This window comes from Neolamprologus brichardi, chromosome 17 (assembly GCF_056152115.1).
Source record: "Neolamprologus brichardi isolate AB-2024 chromosome 17, ASM5615211v1, whole genome shotgun sequence".
Lineage (NCBI taxonomy): Eukaryota > Metazoa > Chordata > Actinopteri > Cichliformes > Cichlidae > Neolamprologus > Neolamprologus brichardi.
This window is the reverse complement of record NC_142120.1, coordinates 17147551-17170435: the sequence shown is the minus strand read 5'-3', so window position 1 is coordinate 17170435 and position 22885 is coordinate 17147551. Positions and strand designations below refer to the sequence as shown.

General features: G+C 41.7%; 1 protein-coding gene across 2 annotated transcripts; it reads right to left on the bottom strand.

Annotated features, from left to right (window-relative positions):
- Window positions 1–856: 856 nt before the first annotated feature.
- nup37 (nucleoporin 37) lies at window positions 857–22818 on the bottom strand. 2 transcript variants are annotated; one of them, XM_006780881.3, is made up of 10 exons: window positions 22623–22818; window positions 20980–21151; window positions 20778–20899; window positions 14977–15049; window positions 14685–14779; window positions 3355–3445; window positions 1642–1817; window positions 1513–1563; window positions 1135–1228; window positions 857–1033 (listed from the first exon to the last, which is right to left on the bottom strand). In XM_006780881.3, the coding sequence occupies exons 2-10, from the start codon at window positions 21133–21135 to the stop codon at window positions 920–922; spliced, it is 972 nt and encodes a 323-aa protein (XP_006780944.1). In that variant the 5' UTR covers window positions 21136–21151; window positions 22623–22818; the 3' UTR covers window positions 857–919. The 2 variants fall into 2 exon arrangements, with proteins under 2 accessions (XP_006780944.1, XP_006780945.1); XM_006780882.2 differs by lacking the exon at window positions 22623–22818 and adding an exon at window positions 22474–22599.
- Between the last annotated feature and the right edge of the window lie 67 nt (window positions 22819–22885).

Sequence of the window (22885 nt, the reverse complement as noted above, 5' to 3'; positions counted from 1 at the left end):
CAGAGAGCTGCGACCACATTGGACTTGTTCAAACAAAAAAAGTGGACCGGGAGAGCAGTAGCATGTTATGCTTTGTGGATGGTGGTCAGCACCTCCTGTCCAAGAAATATAGGAGGCTGATGGACTGGTTTGAAAGAGTGGTGCTCGCTCCTGCTCTGTCACACCGACGTCGGCGTCCAATATAACCCAGTGTTTGAGCTGACGTTTACGTTGAAATAAAGCTCGTGCTTTGAGGTGGAAGCTGAAGTGATCGCCTGCCACCTCGAATGATTCACGATCAGTTTAATTACACCAGCACCCGCTGCAGTTGAGCGGCCGTACAACCGCTTTGAAAACTCGCAGGCATTCCTGTGATGGTACAATGAGTCTTTGTTCTACTGCGAGCAGCTGCCAAGTCATCCCGAGTCTTCATCAAGGTCAGGTGAGGCACATCTGCTCCTCTTCCTAAAGCCTCAAACTGCTCAGTTTGAAGCTGAAGATAACCTGAAATGACCTCAGACTTGAGAGCCTCCCTGAGCTTTTCCCGTGCTTACACTTTTCGTGATATGATTCAAGGTCCGCCGTGGATAGTAAGCAAATTCAGAAGCCAAGAGGGAGAGAAAACACCTGTACGAGGACAACGTTGACTGGTGAAGTGTAGAGTTGGCACTCGGACACGTTCCTTTGAACTACGGCTCTCTTGGCAGGACATAACAGACAACTGATGTAAGTCATTCCTCTGAGAAATGAAAAACAAGTTCTCGGCATAAACCATAAACGTTTATCTGTAGCTGACCTGAAGGGGTGGTCAGAAATGAGAAGAACAAAGCTCGAGCATGCAGCCAATTCGCATCAAATTCCACACAAACTGCACGAATACTTGGAAAAATATTTTATTGAGCACAAACAGAAACAGGACGCAGGTTTCCACAACAGATGTCTACATCTCAGTCATCCAAAAGCAAAGCTTCCTGTCGCCGCCGACCACACAGAGCGGCAGCGTCCGGTGCCAACTGAGGCCTGATCCGACGGTCACCGACCCGATCGCCACCGGCTGTAACGACATGAGGTGTGTGACGTGAGTTGATGGTTGGAAAGCACATTACATTTAATTAAAAACAAAACCCATAACAACTATGGAAAGCACACACAGACCTGCGGGTGGCCGAGATGGTGGATGATCAGCTGAGTGTTGATTTTTCCTGGACATCCCGTTGTGGCAAAGAGGTTTTCATTGGCTCGAGACCACCTGGAGAGAAGAACAATGTCCTGAAAGCCTTCACACAATTGGTGAATTACTGTCTGAAATATAAAATCATCCTCCTGAAACTGACTTGTGTTAAATCATGAAAGTTTCTTCTGTGATGCCAACCAATTCAGGTCTTTGTAAAAGACCAAAAAGAAAACTCCAAATCTTTCAATTTTAATAAAATTAAAATATTTTTTAGCGAATCACAGACTGACCAGATTTAAAGGAGAAACCTGAGCAGGTATGAACCGAAGCAATAAGGCTTATGGCAGAACTTTCCTCACCTAAACAGCCGTGCTTTATCGATGTGAGCTGGTCTTTTTTCTTGTGGGTAACTGCAAACAACAAAAACGTGACTTAGACACATCCCAAATCAATACCTCGAGCAACATCAGCACCACACATTCTCTCACCTGGATCGAGTTATATCCCAGATCAGCCAGTCGCTGCCTGACACCCCGCCTACTTTGATCGTGTTGGTGAGGCACCAGTCTGCCGACATGAGCGGTTCGCTCTCCAGTGACAGGATGGCCTGCTGGGTGACCATGTCATAAAAGCGAATCGTCCCCTTCTTCTCTGCCACCATTAACTAGAGACCAGAGGACGTAATGAATGTATCAGGGATTTCACAACACTCTGTACTTCTGCACCAAATTCATGCTTTATTCTGAAAGTGGTGCTCGTTTTGGTTGCAACAAAGGTAGCAAAGATGACACGGATGCATGGTGGGTACTGGAGCACAACTAAACCTCTGTACCAAGGTTATATGAACAGAAAACAACTGGTACCAAATATCCTGTCAGTTCATAGAGATTTCCTAAAAATGATGGTACTTAATTTTTTCATGGTCACATAAATGCCAGTGGACATATTTTACAGTATGAGCATCAAACACTGAGGCATCAAAACTCATCATTAAGGGTACTGGGAAGGTCGTGAAACGTCTTTATCGGGGAAACAATTAAGATGAGCTTTTTTTCAATTACATCTCTTCAGTGAGGTGAAGGCCAGTCTCCTTCAACATGACTTTGAGAGTAATTCTCACCTTTAATACCTCGTGATTAGAGTGTTTTAATTCTTTGTACGTTGGCTTTGTTAAGTCGTTACTTCGTAGCCTGCAGGCTCTACAAAATAGGGCAACTCGCCTTCTGACAGTAAAGAAATGGCGTGACCACATCACACCTGTATTGGCCTCCCTATACTGGTCTCCAGTCCATCTCGGGATCCAGTTTAAAATTTTATTACTTGTTTTTAAGAGTCTTAGTGTTTTGGCGAAGAAGCTCTACACGCCTACCAAAGCACTGAGGTCTAGGAACCAATTGTTCTTGGATGTTACTACTTCCAGGCTCAAAGGCAGAGGCGATAGGACCTTTTCGGTGGTGGCTCCTAATCTGTGGAACAACCTATTTTTTCACATAAGAGCTGCTGATTCAGTCATTTAATCTCACTTGCTTTCAGATCTACTTGAGCAGGACATCCTGGCGTTTGTTTTTGTGCTAACAAAGCTGACTTCTATTATTATATGAGAGTTCTTCTTTCTAATTCAGATTTATGGTTTTTAGTGTATAATTTATTGTATTTTTATTGTTGACCCTATTAACTTTATGCAGTAGAAACCATATTTACAGAGACAGTGGTTTAGAGATGTGGAGCTTCAGTGAAATATATACTGATTTATGTATATGATGTGCAATATATCAATTAAACTACAGATTAGAGCATGTCCCAGCATGCAACAGTATAGAAAGTAGAAATTAAGCAGAATGAACTCTGTTGGACTCTGCAACATTATGAAAGGATTTAAAAACTATATTTTTTTGTTTCTCACCCTCTGTACACTTCAGCAGGCTTTTTGTTGTGGCTTGTTGAAGCACTTTTACCCACATGTGTGCTTTGGGCACCACATCAAGATATTTCACAACAAAATCTATATTTGAATGCTGGGCAGAATCTTTTATTTGGCTTATCTGACCACCCACTTGAACTTCAAGTGTTTCTGATAACAATGAGGACGTCTCGGAGGAGTGAAGGCATCCATAAAGTTGACCTCACACCTGACCCTCCAACTGTAAACCATCTATACTACTCAGGGGTTTTACCTCAGATTTAGAGTAGGCAACTCCTACCTTAAAGACTTCCTTTGGGTGCCAGCACACACTGATGCCAGGAGACTGAAGCCGGAAAGTAGCGCTTTCATTCCCATCCAGGTCCCACACCCTGCAGACATGAATTCACGTGGACAACAAAGATTAAAATGGACACCAACAAAATGCAGAGCGATCTCAGAGTGAGGCACCTTGTTTGACCCAGTTTGACCCAGTTTGTTTCCAGAGTATTGGAACTGACACTGTGTTCGCAAGTGCTGTGAGAATTAATTGCCAAAACCTGTATAACTGTCTCATTATTGTGTAGGAGGTAAAAAAACACAGGGCTCTAATCATTTCTAATTAGTTGTGCTACGGATTGATTCAGTTTGACACGTGAACTGTTCTTGGCCTAAAATCCAAAAACAAAATCCACTACCTCTTAATTAACAGCAAAGATGGGGCTTTAGAGCAGGCGCCTAAAAATAGCATCGGATTTTGAGCCACCCTTAGCCCTTACATAACATTAGAACGAATTGACCTTCCAAAGGTTTCTTTCTCAGTAGTGCTAAATGCAAAAGCATAATGGCACACACAGCCTTGACCTTTGCAAATATAATGCCCTGAGTTTTCTTATTCCTATTAAGGCATGCAATGATCAAATATTTGGATGAGATATGGCTGATATGGTTCTGTTTTTGCTGCAGCTGTGTATGTTTGCAGTAGTTATCAAACTCCCTCAACTTGCACCATCATCTTGTCTTGAGTGACGGGAGGGTGGAGCATGAAACTGCATGCAGATGTTGTGTTAAAGAGAGCCTAACGGTTAAGCTCTTGATTTATCAGTTGTCTACGTTCCAGCCTTCACTTGGTCATTTATCCAGACTCATGAACACAAGTAAACAAGGTCGAAATGGGTTACTGCTGGCTGCAAGCTGTCTGGACTGATCAGAATGCCTCCCTGAAAAGTTCTCTAGACATGCCCCTGGTAGACCCAGAATTCACTGGAGAGACTATTAGATAAACCTTGCTAGCACTGGGTTGGACTCCCTTTTACCTTAAGAACTGCGTTAATTCTTCATGGCATAGATTCATCACACAGTTGCTGCAGATTTGTCGGCTGTACATCCATGATGTCATTCTCTCATTCCACAGCATCCCAAAGAAGCTCTTTTGGATGGAAATCTGGTGACTGTGGAGGCTATTAGAGTGCAGTGAACTCACTGTCATGGACATGGTGCATTATCCCGCTGGAAGTAGCCATCGGAAGAAAGGCACACTATGGTGTTTAAACAATGCTCAATTGGCAGTAAAGAACCACAAGTGTGCCAAGAAGATATACCCCCACACCATTACACCATCACCACTGGCCTGATAAGTTAATATCAGACAGGATAGAATCCAAGTTGTCATGTTGGTTTTACCAAATTCTAACCCTTCCAACTGAATGTCAGAGCAGAATCTGGGACTCATCAGACCAACGTTTTTCTAATCTATTGTCTAATGTTGGTGAGCCTATGTGGGTTGCAGCCTCAGTTTCCTGTTTTTCGCTCAGAGGAGGGGTACCCAGTGTGGTCTTCTGTTGCAGGCGGTTCGTTCAGAGATACTTTTCTGCATTCCATGGTTGTAGTGAGTAGTTATTTGAGTTACTGTTGGTTTTTGTTTTGTTTTTTTGTCCTATCAGCTCGCAGCAGTCTGGCCATTGTCCTCTGACATCAGCAAGGCCGTTTTGCACAAAGACCTGCTACTTACTCATATTTTCTCTTTTTCAGACCCATTCTCTGTAAACCCTAGAGATCGCAGATCAGCAGTTTCTTAAATACTCAGACCAACAACCATGACACATTCAAAATCACCTTCTTCACCATCCTAATGCTTGGTCTGACCATATCTAACTAACTAAATGCACTGAGTTGCCTCCATGTGATTGGTTGATTAGATATTCGTGTTAATAAGCAGTGGAACAGATTTAACCAATAAAGAATGAATGTATACTTTATTGATCCCCTTGGGGAAATTCTTCTCTGCATTTAACCTATTCACTCAGTGAAGCAGTGGGCAGCCATTGGGCGCCCGGGGAGCAGTGTGTAGGGACAGTACCTTGCTCAGGGGTACCACAGGGTAGCCGTTCAGTGGATTTGAACCACCGACCTTCCGATCATGGGGCCACCACTCTACCTACTGAGCTATCCCTGCCCCAGTGGCTGATGACCATAAATCTCATCTGGGCTGATGGTGTCTCAGAATCTCTCAGAAGACACAGGGAAAAAACATCTGGGCAGAAGGACGTTCAGAATACCTCGGTCTGCCTGCCGCTACTATAACCTCTTTGGAGGTGTGAAAGGAAATGGATGGATGGATATTGTTCCTGTTGATTTGACTCTTGTTGTCTTCTGCAGTGTTGGTCAAGTTACTTGACAAAAGTAATCAGTAACTAATTACTGATTACTTCCCCGCAAAAGTAATCCCATTACTTTACTGATTACTTATTTTCAAAAGTAATTAGTTACTTAGTTACTTTTTAAAAAAATGATTTACAACCTGAATAGGTAATAAAGCTTTTTAATAAAGCTAGATCTTTCAGTCCAATTCTATTTTTTTCTGCATAATCCATCATATAAAATGTAATCGAATGAAAAAGTCTCTTTTTGAAACTAGTTTCATTAGTTTTAATCTTTTAACTTTACGCATGAAGCAAACATTAAATTATATGCAACATTCTCTGACTGAAAGAAATTTGTTTAACATTTAAACCTATTTTCTGCATATTCCAGCACATAAAATAAAATATTTTTTGTGTTTACACTCAGTCTTTCAAATAAATGCACGTAAAACACAGCAGAAAATAAATAAAATCAAGGACTCAGCGGTCCTGTTGCTCTATTTTCACCTGTATAGCAGGAGTGGGGCAGGCGGAGGTTTGCCCTGGTGCAGGTGTGTTGTAGCGGTCAGTGGAAGGATCTGGGAGTTTCACATTCCCGTGGCAGCGTACTGTCCGTGCTTGCTCGGAAGTTTAGGTTTTTTTCGCTGTAAAAAGAAGTTTTCTTCCCACGCAGTGAACAGCGGATGCTAATGTTTTTGTCACTTTTTATGGAATCAAACTCAAAATAAGGTCAGTACTTCCACGCTTTAAACGCTGCACGCTCATACTCTCTCCCGCACTCGATATATGATCCATTGTTGATCTGCACACAGCTGTTGCCACGAACGTTGCACTCGATTATTGTCATTGTCATGAGACACTCTCGCAAAAAAAAAGATCACGGTTTTAGTAACGCAGTAACGCAGCGTGCTTACGGGAAAGTAACAGTAATCTAATTACTAGGGGTGGGCGATATAAATGATATACGATAGAAACAATATAAATTTGGCCAACGATAGAGATTTTGACTATATCGCTCTATCGCGATAGCGCATGTTGATGATGTCATCAAGCTGCGCCTGTTTTGGTTGAAAGCATCGCAGCAGTGGCTAAAACCATTATCATCTACAAATTATGCCGAGAGTCATGGCAAAGAGATGAAGCACTTTTGAAATATGGGGAAAGCCAAAAACTGCGCATTAATGTTGAATTCTCTGCAGCTGCTCTATTCCCATGTTGTTGCAGTATATTAATAACTAACCTCGTATTGTGGATGAATAATCTCAGTTGTTCTCCTGACTTAAGTTTGGCCCGTGTATAGCATCCTGCTATGCGATTGCATTTGTCCCTGACCACCAGAATCCTTCACGTTAACTTTTATCGAGTGGAAAAAAAGTTGCCGTTCATCCTCCAGCTTCACTGTGCTAATGTTATGCTAACATAGCTGTGTCGCTAGCAATCTCGTAGCACAACATGTTTAGGTGGAAGCTAGCGAGCTAACTTCCTGTTAACTTCTAACTCCGTTAAATTTAATAAATTCTGTTTTCATGGACGCGTGGATGTAAAACTTAATTGTTGCACCTGGTAAAGCAGCAACGCTGATGATTTAATTAAAGATGAAAACTCTCAGTATTCGTTTGACTTTGGGACCTGAATATGACGGAGTTTTGGACCAAGATTACTCCGCGAAGCTCCTCACTACGGCAGCCGTAATGCTCTGACAATCCATCAAGCAGTGCGGCTTACCAAAGTTGTACTAAAACATTTTTTAACAGATTTCTGCAGCCAAAATCGGTTCAAGGTCAGTAAGCATAACCAGAATTCATACATAAGGCACACTCTCGATTTTTGAGAAAATTAAAGGATTTTAAGTGTGCCTTATAGTGTGGAAAATACGTTATACAGAAGAAAAGAATATATCGTGATATATATCGTTACCGCACATGCTTCAAATTATATCGCGATATGAATTTTAGGCCACATCGCCCAGCCCTACTAATTACCTTTTTTGCAATAGTAGTCCCTTACTTTACTCGTTACTTGAAAAAGTAATCGGATTACAGTAACGCGTTACTGCCCATCTCTGATCTTCAGCACGAAATTTGGTTAGCTGTATTTGTGAGTTGCTGGTTGTTGTTGCTATAAAGACCACAGCAGCAAAGATACCCACTAATGCTAGACTGGTGAATCATGTTGGAGTTAGGAATATAGCATTGTTACTTTAACACTGGATTGATACTGATATCAGCAGATAGACTAAGCCAACAAATCCAAACTGGAAAACCTGGGATCTCTAGTTCCCACACACCAAAATCATCTTTAAAAAAGATTTTGATTTTTCAATAAATCTGCAGCTTTGTGGAAACATGCCTGGCTTTCACAGTAAAAGGCTGGTGAGTAAATAATGGGTGGCGTCTTTTCACTGAAGTTCATGGTTTCCTCTAATCTGCAGCAGAGTACAGCTGTCTTCATCCTTTTCCAGGGAAAATGGGCTCTTTCCTCAGATTTGGGCCCTCAAGCTTCGAAGACAGACAGACTTATACTGGACTCTTACAGAAAAAACGCCAGCCTCATATTACATTGAGCTCTGACAGCAGGGGCAGAGGAAGGTGGGTTGGAGTGGAATGGAGGTAGGGGGCTAAGCACCCTCGCCTGAGTTGGTGTTATGCTCCACTTGCATTACAGCAAATGTTTCGCTGTGGGCGGCCCGCTGCCATTCATTTTCTGTGGAATACAGCGTAGGGCAGCGAAACGCCCGTCAGCTGGGGAAGCGTGGCGGAGAAAAGTTGAACAGCATCCTACTTTATGCAAATGAAACAGAGAGCTCTGGAGGATTAGGACCAATCTTAATTAGAGTATGGCTCCAGCAGCTAAATAAGATGTATGATCGCAAAAGCAGCTCAGCAACACCACGGATGTAATGAATCACTTGGACCGAGAGAGCTGCGGTTCCTGAGACCTGGATCTACGGTTAACCACATCTGAACTAGAAGAAAAGGTGGAGATGGGGGCACAGGGAAGGCTGCAAGTGTTTCTGGGAATATAAAACAAATGCTTGTGAAGCATGGGAAGGCGCTGACTGATGAGGTCATGCAAAAGACATCATGTAATAAAGTACCTCCAAAGACTATCTAAATGTCAAGTGTGTTGTTGGAGAGATTGATGTCCTCAGCGGTGCGGTGTAGGGGAGGATATGCCCCGTCTCAGATGAAGACCACAGTAAACACTCAACTTTTCCTGCCTCGTCTCCCGTGCAGGCAGTAGGATAGGGTGCTGTCAAAACTCTAGGCTTCTCCCCTCTGCCCATGTGCAGCCTGGGCCTCCATTGTGGAGAACGAAGGAGGGGGGAAAAAAGAAAAGAGAGAGGAAAAACCCCCAGACCACATGAGGAAAACAACGACTAAACCCTATTCTTTTAGACCACTAGCCAAGCAGAGCTCAATTGCATGCTACACCACCAACGGCCAAACTGCGGTCAACCGCTCTCCCCTTCAAATGGAGAACGCCAGCTCCCCAAAAAAACATAACCTCTGCCGAATGAGGTGAAAGACATGAGACACGAAAACACGCGTCACCTCTGATAAAGCACTGTTATTGCATCACACTACATCAAGCAATAACTCTCTGCTTCCATGTACAACAACAGAGATGAAAAGGACATTGGAAGTGATCTGAGTGAGCAAACAATAAGGATGGAGCGTTGTGGTTTTTTGGGGTTTCGGATAAATGAAGGAAACGGGAAATGCCGTTAGCACTGTGTGACCCGATTTGTTTTAGAGAATAGAATAAATAATCAAAGGTGAGAAATAAGAATCATATCTCTGGTACCTTGAAGGGTCACTACATGAACAGGGAACACAAATATATACGGTGAACAAACTGAAAAGTTAATATTTGGTGTGACCTCCCTTGTTCTTCCACACAACCTGAACTCAGTTACTAAGTAGTCTCCAGGAATAGTTCTCCAGGCTTCTTTAAGGACATTCAGAGCTCTTCTTTGGATGTTTCTGCCTTTTCTTCAGTTGTCTATGAAGATGATGTTGAGGTTTAGGCTCTGGGGAGGCCGATCCATGACTGATGGTGTTCCCTTGTGTGTTTTTCTATTCCGGTATGTTTTTACTGCATTGGCAGAGTGTTTGAAATCATTCAAGCTGTTGATAACCAGATGCTTTCCAGGTGGTTTTGTACAGTGGTTAAAAATCTGACAAGATCCCCACCATCACTGGCTGAACTCAAGCCCCAAAACCATGAAAGGGCTTTCACCGTATTCTACAATGGCTCCAGATACTCACTGTTGTACCTCTCTCCTAAAGCCGTACATATTTCAAGTTTGGATCCATCACTTCATCAGTGCAGTGATTTTCAGTGCAGTTCTTGAATAATTTGGCATACCTCAGCCTTTCTCCCGGTTTTCCTTCCTTTAGAATGGCTTCTTGACATTCATCCTTCCAGTAACACCATTTCTGATGAGGCTAAAAGGACAGCTGGAACCATATACTGTATATGAAAGATGGGCATGGCTGTTTTTTGTGTGGGGTTTTTTTTCCATAAAGCCCCCAGATGGCGATAGCTATAATTGCAAAAATATTTCAGTTCCTATATAAATCTATGGGAAAATATCAGTCAGGCACAAAGTCTGTAATTTGACAAATCTGTTAGCAGGGAGCAACACTGAATCTTGATAATCTAGAAACATCTAGCTTCTTCTTTATAAGCTAAGACTGATCTAAAAAATGTGGTCCAGATTGTGAAAAGGTGGCAGGAATGCTCTCTTAAGACCCAGAAACAACTGAGAAAGGTGGAAAATGTTGGTTAACGACTTATTTAGTTGTTGACAGAGCGAGAAACAAAAGAAATGTATTAAATGTTTTATAAAAATAGCATTTCTTACACTCTACTGACTTTAAAACACATGATCGCACAGGATTCACACAATTTTCCCAACTTCCAAGATTACTTATTTTTTTAAAAAGGCAGTAGTAATGGAAGCTGCCCACATTAACAGAATATCCACCTTTATGTAACTAAAAGTGTTGAATAAGGTCAGGTTTGCAATCCATGACAACAAATTCAGAACATGCTGAGTGGGTGGGGTTACAGAGGGTTATTTGAACTAATCTTATAGGGACCCAATAAGGTTGGGAACCAGTAATCAAGGACAGGCTATCACAGTACTGTAATTTTTTCTCCCCTTACACAAGATGAGGGATTGAGGAAAAAACAAACGGATTATCAGTGAGAAGGGGATATACTGCTTTAAACCATACACATAATGCAGCAGCAGCAGCAGGTGGGCGTTTTCCTGAGTTCAGCGGTGAACTCAGTCAGCCCCAAATCCTCTCAGAACCCTGCAGTGTGCCCTCGTGATCTCTAGGTGGCATAACCCACACCCTTTCCACCTACACTGACACCATGAGTTGTTTAGACTACATGAAGCAAGACTCCATCTCTGAGGAAGTGCAGTCTGGTTCCCCACCTTGCTGCTCCAGCGTCAGGTTGCATACTGGAAACAGCAGAGGTCCCACAGCTGCAGGGGACAGTGATGACAACACTAAACAAACTTATAGTAGAGGCACTCCAGCCAAAGCTAACAGACTGATGGAGAGGTCATGAGTCTATACATGCAGATAGAAACCTCCCTCCCTTTCTTTCCTGTTCTCATATCGAGGCTCAGTTTGTGTGGGCTGACTGGAAGGTCGTCTCCTGTTAACTTGATCTATCCCTTGTTCCTCCTCTGTCTTCCTCCTGCGTCCCATATTTTCTCAACATGACAGAATTTAAATCTTTCAGCAGAGAGAGCGCACTCCTGTTTTCTCTGAACACTTGGCAGAGGGAGCGGAGGAATAGAGTTGAGGAGACTTGTTCAGATGTGAATGGACAGGGGGATCACTACGCTGCTGACAGTCAAAAACTGACCGGCTAAAGGGCTGTGAAAAATAATTTGCCCCTTTATCGTTTCTTACAGAGAAACAGGGTACAAAAGAATCACTCAAAAAGTAACACATCATACACAACCTAAAGAAACAGCTGAGAAACAAAGTCATGGTTACAAACCCATTTCTAAAGCTTTGAGACTCCAGCGAACCATAGTAAGAGCCATTATGCACAAATTGAGAAAACTCAAAACAGCGGTGAACCTTCCCAGGAGTGGCTAGCCGACAAAAATTACCCCAAGAGTGCATCGATGAGTCATCTAGGAGGTCACAAAATAACCCAGAACAACAGCTAAAGAACTGCAGACCTCACTTGTCTCAGTTAAGGTCAGAGTTCATGATTCAACAATAAGAAAGAGACTGGGCAAAAATGGCATCCATGGGAGAGTTCAAGAAGAAAAGCACTGCTGACCAATAAGAACACAAAGGCTCATCTCAAATTTGCCAAAAAACATGTTGATTATCTCCGAGACTTCTAAGAAAATGTTCTGTGGACTGACGAAACAAAAGCTGAACTTTGTGGAAGGTTTGAGTCTCGTTACATCTGACATAAAACTAACACAGCAGTTCATAAAAAGAACATCACAGCAACAGTCAAACATGTTGCTGTGAGTGTGATGGTGTAGGGCTGCTTTGCTGCTTCAGATTAACTTGCTGTAGTTGATGAAAACATGAATTCTGCTCTCTTCCAGAACATTTCTGACCATCAGTTTATGTCCTGAAGCTCAAGAGCACTCAAGTTACACAGAAGGACAATGATCTGAAACACATGAGCCAAGTCAAAGTCCAGACTTAGATCTGATTGAGATGCTTTGGCATGACCTTAAACAGGCCAAAGCATCTGGAAAACCATTCAATGCAGTTGAAATAAAACAACTTCTGTTGTTAACTTCTGTAGAGAAAAATCAGCTAAAATTCCTCCACGGTGATCTGAAAGACTCTATGATAACTGATGTTTGATAACTAATGCTTAATTGCAGTTCTTGCTGCCAAGAGTGGAACAACCAGTTATCAGGTTTAAGGGGCAATTACTTTTTCCACACAGGGAGGTAGGATTGGAGATCTAATATTAGTATTTGTTTGATGATGTGAAAGAAGTAAGTGTGACAAATACAGAGAAAATCTAAGAAATTATGCCATAATTATATAAAAAATATATAAATACTTTTTCAAAGCACTGTATATGATACCATTATTTGTGGAAATAAATCATAAGAAGGCGGCACAATTTAAAAAAAAAAAAAAGCTGGATTATAATGCAGTGTGACTCTCAAGACAAATAAAATCATACAATACTAACGCAAACGCACATAGTTTCACAATAAATTATTGGAAAAATATCCTCCACCTCAGAATCCACATCAACAGGTACAGGTATTAATAGCATTTTTTTTATACTTCAGAATATGAGATTAAACTCTCTCTTAATGCCAGCATGATAAAGGACTGTCTGCGATGTGGCAGTAAATGCCAACAAGGTATTGGTAGTGGTTAGCTGCATGCCTGGGCTTTCATATCTTGGTGTTTTGAAACCAGACACGAAAAGCAAGGCATGGCTCTACCTGTGTAAATAAGAACAAGACAGGAAGGACTTAGATAATGCTCGTTTGTAACTCTTAAAATTATGAAAATCTTCACTTTTTATTTGATAAGGCCTGAAACTAGCAACTGGGATCATAAAGCCATGTGGAAAGTGTTTACTGAGGTCACAGAGCAAGGGAAATGAGTTTCAAATATACTTCTATAACACTTGAAGTCTTTCAGCAACCAGAATAGCCAGTAAAAAAAATGCATGTTGAAGGTATTTCTGCTTTGGATTCACTACCTGGAAGATATCAAAATCTGGATGTCAACCAACTTTCTCTAATTGAACAACAATACGGCTGAATTCTTGGTTGTGGCTTCCAAGTCATTGCTCTGGAAAGTTCTTTGCACCAAGTTCTGCTAACCCATCACCCCCACCAGCTCCCAGTCAAGGTAAGTCTCCTGTAAAATCCTTCTCCTCAGCTACAAATCCAGTAATTATCAGAACCTTCTCCTCCCCTACACCCCATCCTGGACACTGGATTCCTCAGTTAAAAGTCTACTCTACATTCCCACACCAGACTCCCTTCTGAGATCTACAAGGCCTCGTATTTTGGAGGTCTTCGCAGAGAAACATAGCTACATATGCAGTCTACAGTCCGGTCCGAAAAACAAAACTTTTTCTTCTTTCTATTAGCCAGAAGGTGTCGAGTCAATCAGGTCCAACTGTATAAAAAGACTATGTGAAAACAAGCCTACTCCTAACCCAATTTATGACTTGATTGACATTTCTCATGTGAAGTTGTGCGCATGTTATTCAAGATATTCCCCAACTGGTTGACATAAAGAAGAGTATGATTTGGTGCATGAAGTCGTTACTATGTGTCCACAGTCTTGATTTACTTAGTCACCCCTTATTCCATGACAGGTGGTGTAAGAGTAGCTATGTTCATCTTTATATCCAGTCCGTTATCTCCAACTACCTGTATTTTTTTGTTTGAATCTAAAAATATTAGAGTTTCTACACTGCTGCTGCCATTTGAAATAAAAAGCAACACTAGCTGAAATAACTAGCTAAAAGTATATGACTTAACTACCTCCAGGACAGCTAATACTAACGGCTTTGTGGCTGAAGTGGGCAGCCAGAAGTAAAAGCTAAATGACATGCTTGTATGTTGCAGCAGAACCAGCCTCACAATGTTACAGGGGTTGTCCCTGTAGTGACCCCAGCTACTGATGCACTTTTTCCCCTCCTCTCGCCTTAATTGAAAAGGAAATTTTGGGGACCCTGTTACGGGACACCCACCCCCCTTTAGAGAGAGGAAAATCTTTCTGCAGCTAATTGGATTTCCATATTTAACCAATTAGCTAGAAAATCTACAAAGCAGCTCTGTGCTTACGCACAGTCACACTGGAGCATGTTGTGCTTAGCATCGTGTTTCACTGTGGAAACACTGTCAGAACTTTCTGCACCATTAACAGAGAACAGAACTGAAAATCAGAAGCTGGGAACACACACACGCACACACACATGGAAATAAAACGGGTTCGACCTGCAAGTGTGGTCATCACTGACGGAAGCAATTTGTTTCCCCTCTATGGGCTCGAACACCAAATGGTTAATGTAGCTGATGTGACCCTCCATTACCTAGTGACAGCATGGGAAAAACAAACGTGTGAACAAAAACAGAAAATATACCAATCAATAAGTTGTTAAATGAATGTTTTCTAGCAGTTTAACTACTTCCTCTATCGCTAAGCACTGAACGTCAGCACTAAGCAGCGCAAGTTTGATGCCTAATGACAAGCTCAGTTGTGGCCAATGTGCTCCAGATGTTGCATTACCTTGACTTCATGCCTATCCTGAAGATCAGAAGTCAGCAGGCGTAGCTTTCTGTCAGCTGCAGCCGTGCACAACCTGCAAAGAGAGGACATAAAAACACAGAGTGAGCATCAAAACAGTCAGACCGATGACAAACGACATCATGCAACCGCCTACACTGACACCTCTGGATGAGACTGTGTGTGTGTGTGTGTGGTAAAAACTTGGACGCCGATCAGTAGAAGCACTGCCAGGGAGATTCTGATTGCAAGCTAAGATAAACACGTAGAAAAATAAGAATCCTCACGCCATTTGTGCACGCTTCTGTTCAAAGAAACCTGTGCAGAGCCAGGCAGAGGACTTTCCCCTCTAATCAGTCCTCGTATATACCAGCGCCTGCAATTATTCACACAATTACACTAACTCACTTATGACAAGAAAAACACACACATATCACCAGAATAAACAGACAGCAGTTCACACATTTTCGAGCACAGGCACAGATGGATTTGGCATGATGTCACTACAAACAGCCTTAACGTGCTCCAGGGTTTTACTGCTACAGTAGATTAGATTATATTAGGACAGGCCCTCTCAACCTGCGTATTAGTGTTTGTTGTAAAACATGGAACACACGCTGGCGTTTTGCCTTTTTTTAAATTAAATGTCAAAGCCATTCCCATTGAATAAAAAGGGGAAATTCCAGTGAATTTTTGTTTTGTTGACATAAACTCTACCTCGTGCCATCATTTTAACCCCACAGAGGCTGAAACAGGATAGGTTTTTGAAAGTGAGAACATCTTTGAAAGGTCTGCTTGACCAAAATTAGCAGAATCTTGGCTTAATGTTTTACATTAAAAAAAGAAGCAACATTTAGAGTCTATATATTGTATGCATATGTGAATATTTTCCCCTTTCATCTTGTAATGACATTTATGAATCCCTGCTTTATTGTGGTGGGGAGGTCTGTGCCCCACTGATCCCAGGAGCTATGTTGAGGGGGGATTTGCTCCTAGTTGGGTTTTGCAAGGAAAATTGGTCCTGGGCAAGAGACCAGACAAAGAGTGATTCAGACGACCCTTATGAACAAGAGAACAAGGAGCCAGTTTGCTTTGCTCAGGATAGGGTTACCAGGGCCCCCTGGAACCAAGCCCGGGGAGAGGGGTCCAAGAAAGAGCGCCTGGTAGCCGGGCCTTAGCCTATGAGGGCCAGTTGGACGCAGCCCAAAGACAAAATATGGACCTGGCCTTCTGTGGGTCCGCAACGCGCAAGAAGCACCACATGGGTCCAGTAAGTCAGACAGTAGTTATGGGTGCAAGCCCAGTGGTCTGACCCCAGCGTCCCAGTGATTCCAGGAGCTATGTTGTCAAACACTAAGACTTTCAGATACAGCTGAATAAAACTTGAACTTCATTTTTAAAAGGACGCATTGGAGAGATCGCATCTCCCGGCTGGCTTGAGAACACCTTGGTGTTCCCCCAGAAGAGCTGAAAGACGTGGTCAGGGAGGTCTGGGCTTCTCTGCCTTGGGTGTATTTGATATCCCCCATGTTGGCGTTCTTCCTGAATCATCACAATTAATCTTGGTCAATCACAATGTTATTAGTTCTGTGACATGGGAAAAAAGTTGCCAATGTCCACTCAGGAAAAAGAAAATGTAAAAAAACCCCAAAAAACAAAACAAAAACATGGCTGTTAGGGACATGGTTAGGGTTTGGTGTGCGGTGTGATGGTGTGCCAATAACACCAAAACAATGCATAGCAAAGTGATAACATCATATCAGACCATGCCTCTTCTTAGACTCCCCCCATTTTAATGCTATTGAGTCTCTTCTTACATTACCAACACTTCAACTTATCCTGCCTAACCTGGTTCAGGATTAGGAGTTGGAATTAGAGCAGGGCAATATGACCAAAAATATCTATCACAATATACATTTGAAAATTTGCAATAACATATAACTGACGATATAATTGACACTAGACAAAATACTTTACAACTCCTCAACTTTATTAGTGCAAAAAAACCCAAAAAAACAAACATCAATGTATTTTGCACTTACACAAGCAGCTTTTTAAATGCATTAAAGTTATATAAAAATGCAGTGCAAATGCAAATCCTTGCTGACAGTTTAACCAAAAGGCATTTCCAGTGGAAATTGGCCGACATATCCTCAGCATAACCATGTATAATATCCACAGAACTTAAAAAGAGGTTGTACACACACAATGCGGTAATATTATGTTGAAGCACAGTACGTATCCCTCCGCAAGGCGCCTGCCTACGATAGCCGTAATGCTCCGACAATCCATCAAGCGGTGCGGCTTCGTAGCTTAGCAAAGTCGCACTGAAACATTTGACAGATTTTCAAGTGCCGTGTACGACATAAAATCGTTTCGAGGTCAGTAAACACAACCAGAATTCATACATAAGGCACACGGGATTATAAGGGGCACTGTCGACTTTCAGAAAAATCAAAGGATTGATTTTAAGTGTGCCGTATCTCCCAAAAAAACACGGTAATAACGACGGCCCGCTAGCATGCGCTACGAAAAATAGTGCTTTGTTGTATATCTGAGGACGAAAGCCAAACCAGTTCCACACCACTGAAGTTGCAGCATTTTTACAAAGCAATTCTGGTTCATCCGTTTCATTTAACGATCCACTTTCGCTCTTCTCATTCTGCATTGCAGCAATGTGCGTATGTAAACAAAGGCACTGCGCATGCGCGTTTTACCCATATTCTATCGCGATATTTCATTTTATTATCATTGCCCAACATTACACCGGTATTACCGTGAACGGTATGATATAGCCCAGCCCTAGTTGGAATTATAGGATAATACAATATCCATCAGTTATTTATTTGTCAAAGTACTTCTATTAATTGCTGAAAAGAAATTTAGAAAATACATTTAATAAAAAGAAATGCAAATATACCCATGCATGCAGCAAACTAGGATGCCAAGCTGAAGTTTTAAAATATGTTCTGTGCAAACTACAGAATATATTAGCATGTAATTTACTGATGCATGTCTGTTTTTGGTTGCCTAGTAATCCAAGCTGCAATCATCCCTGAGGGCATCTGAGGGTAAAATGCCACAAACATGAACTTTAGCTTCTCTGGTTTGAGCCTGGTTGGGGGTCTTTGTTGTCATGTCATTCTCATATCCCTCTGCCCATCTCCTCTTTGTGCCTTTAACTCTCTGATAAAGGCCAGCATGTTGTCCACTGTATATAGTAAATGACAGGCAAGGCTGAAAAATGTGTGTGTTCAGTTGAAGTCTGTGGTTTTAATAGTCTCCAGGCTTGTTCTCATTATAAGCTGCTGTGGTGGCAGCTTGAGGCCCCTCTTCTCCCCTCTCTGTTACTCTCTCTGGGCCCCCACTTGAGGCAAACCCGTGAGAACGTTGTACTTTTCCTGGAAGGCACAGCTACGTGCAGCCTGAAGGGAGGGATGGAACCTGAGTGGGTAGTCATCAGCGCAATAACAAGTGCGCACGTCACAGGGCTGGCTCAAGGGTCCTGTGGAGTAAACCACAGAAGGCCAGCTGCCTTTCCTTTTCAATTACAGAAAGGCTAAACACCTCCAGGGGGACCACGAAACCTTCCCATCCACCGCCTCAGTTAGGCGGAAACTCTTGCTTTCTAACAATCTTTGCTTGGGCTACTTCCCTCCTGTCCAAAGCCACCTGAAATAACTTTGCTCACATCCTGGCAGCTGCAGTGTGACAGCAAGAGGCAGTGATGACTACTTTCACTGGCTGGTGTGCTTTCTCTGCAAATGTCTCTTCTCTGGTCCCAAAAACTGTGTTTACAACAGTGACCCTGTTATGTTAAAAGACGTAAATGTCTAATGTGGAAGTGAAAGTTGGCTGGAGACCTTCTAATCCTGCCTCATCATGACCTCTCACGTAACAAGAGACCCATGACCTACAGATGAGCTACAAATGTCCAACCAAATGCCTTTTGCTAATAAGGCATCAGTTACATTGGCTTAGACACTGTCAACCACCTGTTGCTTGGGTAAGAATGTGTATATATTCCAACTGGTTAATAAATAACATTGCTGAACTTTTTCCATTTCCAGTTTGCATTACATTTTGTTTAATTTTACAGTCACTCACCTAGTAGTTGGCAAGCATTTGCAGACCTATATGGAAAACTACAGGCAACTGTTGCAACCTGCTAGCAACCTAAACAACCTAAGGATCCACTGGAGCTTGTGGTCATATCACATGAAAACCTACAGGCAACTGCAGGAATCTGCTAGCATACACAGCATATACAAAAAGGTTATGCTGGGGGTAGGGGTGGGCGATATAAACGATATAAGATATAAACGATATACATTTCTATCGTATATCGTTAGCCATTTTGACTATATCGCTCTATCGCGATAGCGCATGTTGATGATGTCATCAAGCTGCGCCTGTTTTGGTTGAAAGCATCTCAGCGGCTACAAACATTATCAACTGCAGATTATGGCGGCCGACAGTCATAGCAAAGAGATGAAGCACTTTTGAAATATGGGGAAAGCCAAAAACTGCGCTTCCTCCACTTCCGTAACATTGATTCATTAATGTTGAATTCTCTCGCAGCTGCTCTATTCCCATGTTGTTGCAGTATATTAACAACTAACCTCGAATTGTGGATGAATAATCTCAGTTGTTCTCCTCACTGAAGTTTGCCCCGTGTATAGCATCCTGCTATGCGATTGCATTTGTCCCTAACCACCAGAATCCTTCACGTTAACTTTTATCAAGTGGAAAAAAAGTTGGGGTTCATCCTCCAGCTTCACTGTGCTAATGTTATGCTATCATAGCTGTGTCGCTAGCAATCACGTAGCACAACATTATATACTAGGTAGTCCAACTTAAGTAACCCTGCAAAGGCCACTGCTGTTTAGTTTTTCTCTCTTCATTTATGTTGGAAGTGGTAGCAGAGCTGTACGTTTTAATTAGTTTCAAAAATCTCTCAGAACATGGTATGAAATGTTTAGGTGTAAACTAGCGAGCTAACTTCCTGTTAACTTCTAACTCCGTTAAATTTAATAAATTCTGTTTTCATGGATGCATGGATGTAAAACTTAATTGTTACACCCGATAAAGCAGCAACGCTGATGATTTAATTAAAGATGAAAGAATTTAGACCGTTTTTAACTCTTAGTGTTTGTTTGACTTTGGGACCTGAAGCGGACGGAGTTTTGGACCCAGATTACTCCGCGAAGCTCCTCACTACGGCAGCCGTAATGCTCTAACAATCCATCAAGCAGTGCGGCTTACCAAAGTTGTACTAAAACATTTTTTAACAGATTTCTGCACGCCAAAATCAGTTCGAGGTCAGTAAGCACAACCAGAATTCATACATAAGGCACACTCTCGATTTTTGAGAAAATTAAAGGATTTTAAGTGTGCCTTATAGTGTGGAAAATACGTTATACAGAAGAAAAGAATATATCGTGATATATATCGTTACCGCACATGCTTCAAATTATATCGCGATATGAATTTTAGGCCATATTGCCCAACCCTAGCTGGGGGCAATTGATTGAACCCAGCAAAAACCAGAAACATCAGATGAGAAACTTCAATCAAGCTCAAAAGTGACCACCCATGTTTTGAATGTCTTCAGCTCCCGAAGCTGAACATGGGTGTCTTCATTCATGTTTCAGAAAGCGCTTACATGAAGAGTTTTAAACAAGCCACCGAGCTACAAAAGGAACGATGTTAATAAAAAGACTTGATTTGGATATAAAAAAAAACAACAAAAAAAAAAAAAACAGAAGAAGGCCAAAGCACGTGGAATGCAAGTGGCCTAGTACCTGATAGTGGGTATCCTGTCCAGCCGAGACTCGGGGCTCCAGGCTAGAGCGTCGACACGCAGTTCATGGTGAAAAGCTCGAAGAACATTGAATTCAACTCCCTCGACCTCCACATCCTCCTCCTGTAGGAGCAAAGTTGCATTCAGAGAAGGAAACAGATGTGCACTCAGTGAACCAAAACACGTGAGACTGTATCTCTAACCTGGAAGAGGCAGGTGCCCACCACCACGTACTGGTTTCCACCATAGGCCAGGAGAGATGCCGGGGTACCGGAGCTGAAGGGACTGAACTCCACCACATGAACAAAGTCGTCACATGGCACGGTGTAGCTGGGACTGTGGCTTGAGTCCTCCTGCATGTCGCGCGTACTTCCACTGAAAGAATCAGAAGGATAACCCATAGGAAATGATTAGGATGATCATCAATACCTGTTGTTTAAAACCACTTTTAAACAAGAACATCAGTTCATTGATCAGATTATTATCGGTAAATGTACCAGTAGTCATGATAACTGTGATAATTAAAAGTCTCAACACTACATATATGATGATATTAAGCTATTTTGTTAAAGGTTGTGTTTAACTTAATTTTAACTGATTAACTAAACAAGTTCCCAACTTTTAGGATAAATAACATTAGGTTTGTCTTAACGCTTAAAGGTAAATCAATGGGCTTCTAATGAAAAGGCACAAAATACTCAGGCACAAAATAAATGTTGTGTTAATTGTAATGTCTTAAAATAAGTCAGTTCTGTTAAGTAATGCAAAACAGACCCACTGTTTTTCTATTTTGAGCACCTTAGATGTGGTAAATGGAGTTGTTATTATATAGCGTTTTTCTACTCTACTAGAGCAGTCAAAGCACTTTATACAACATGCATCATTCACCCATTCAAACAAGCGCTTGTTTCTACATCTATCTTTCTATCTAGCATTCACACACATTCATACATCATACCTACATACTCTACCACCTGAGCTACAACCACTTGTTGTAGCTGTACATCATAGAGGTACAACACACAAATCTGCTGCAACTGATGCCATTATATCAAGAACATTTCCAGGACCTTATTGAATGTATATTTTTAAAAATTCTGGACTGGATTTTATTTCAGTCAACTAAAATTGTTTTCAGGCCTACTTTTATCTTAGTTTTTGTTAACTACACTAGTTGGGGATTTCTAAACCCTCTTTTGTATCTTGCAGATAAAAAATAAAGTTAAACTTAACTAAACTAAATCAGTATTTTTGCTTATGTTCAATAAAAAAACAAAAAAAAAGTCTGCAGGGTTAAAGTTGCTAAGGATCTTAAAAACCAAACGTCAATCAAAAACTTTCTTGTTTTTCATATCCCAGTAGTTACAGACTCATGCACAGCAAGTAGGACACAGCTGGGCTATGTTATGTTTTACTAAACTACATTGATCAACATTAGATTCGGCGCAGTTAATATGCACACTGAGTTGTCCGACACCCCCCCCCCCCCCCCCTTTTTTTTTTTTTTTTTACTTAGTACAAATGCAGACAGTGCTTAAAATTGTGTTACTGCTTATGAGTTAAGTTTTTTCTCGCTGAGTTACAACAAGGTCGTTTATTTTCATGTTATTCCTGTAAAGGAAAACTAGGTGAATATGATATCTCAGCTAAACTAGTGTGGCTTTTGTGGAAGAATAATAATAATGGTAGCATGTCACCTGTCTAGAAGCAAAACGTGCTGCTGGTTTAAATGCGGGAGCACTGCTTGTCGTTTTTACCAGTCAAACCGCAGCCAGTTGTAACTAACCTTTACTGGTGAGGGTCTATCTAAACTCAGAATACAGCAGTAACTGATAGACTTTACTACCTTATTTTCAATGAATCCCTTGAACGAAACGCTGCCCGCGTTTGAGATGTTTTCAATCTTCTTCCGATTACGACACGGAACGTACCATCGAGTAGAAATATCAGAGGGTGGTTGGGTATTAGTTATGGCGTCAGAATTTTTTTTGGGGAAAGTCTAAACCACTTTAGAAAATCCATAAGCGTTATTGAAAATTGAAACACGTCCAATGACACGAACTTATAGCTAACTGTCGAGTTTTAGAATTGAATATCTCTACGAAAAGA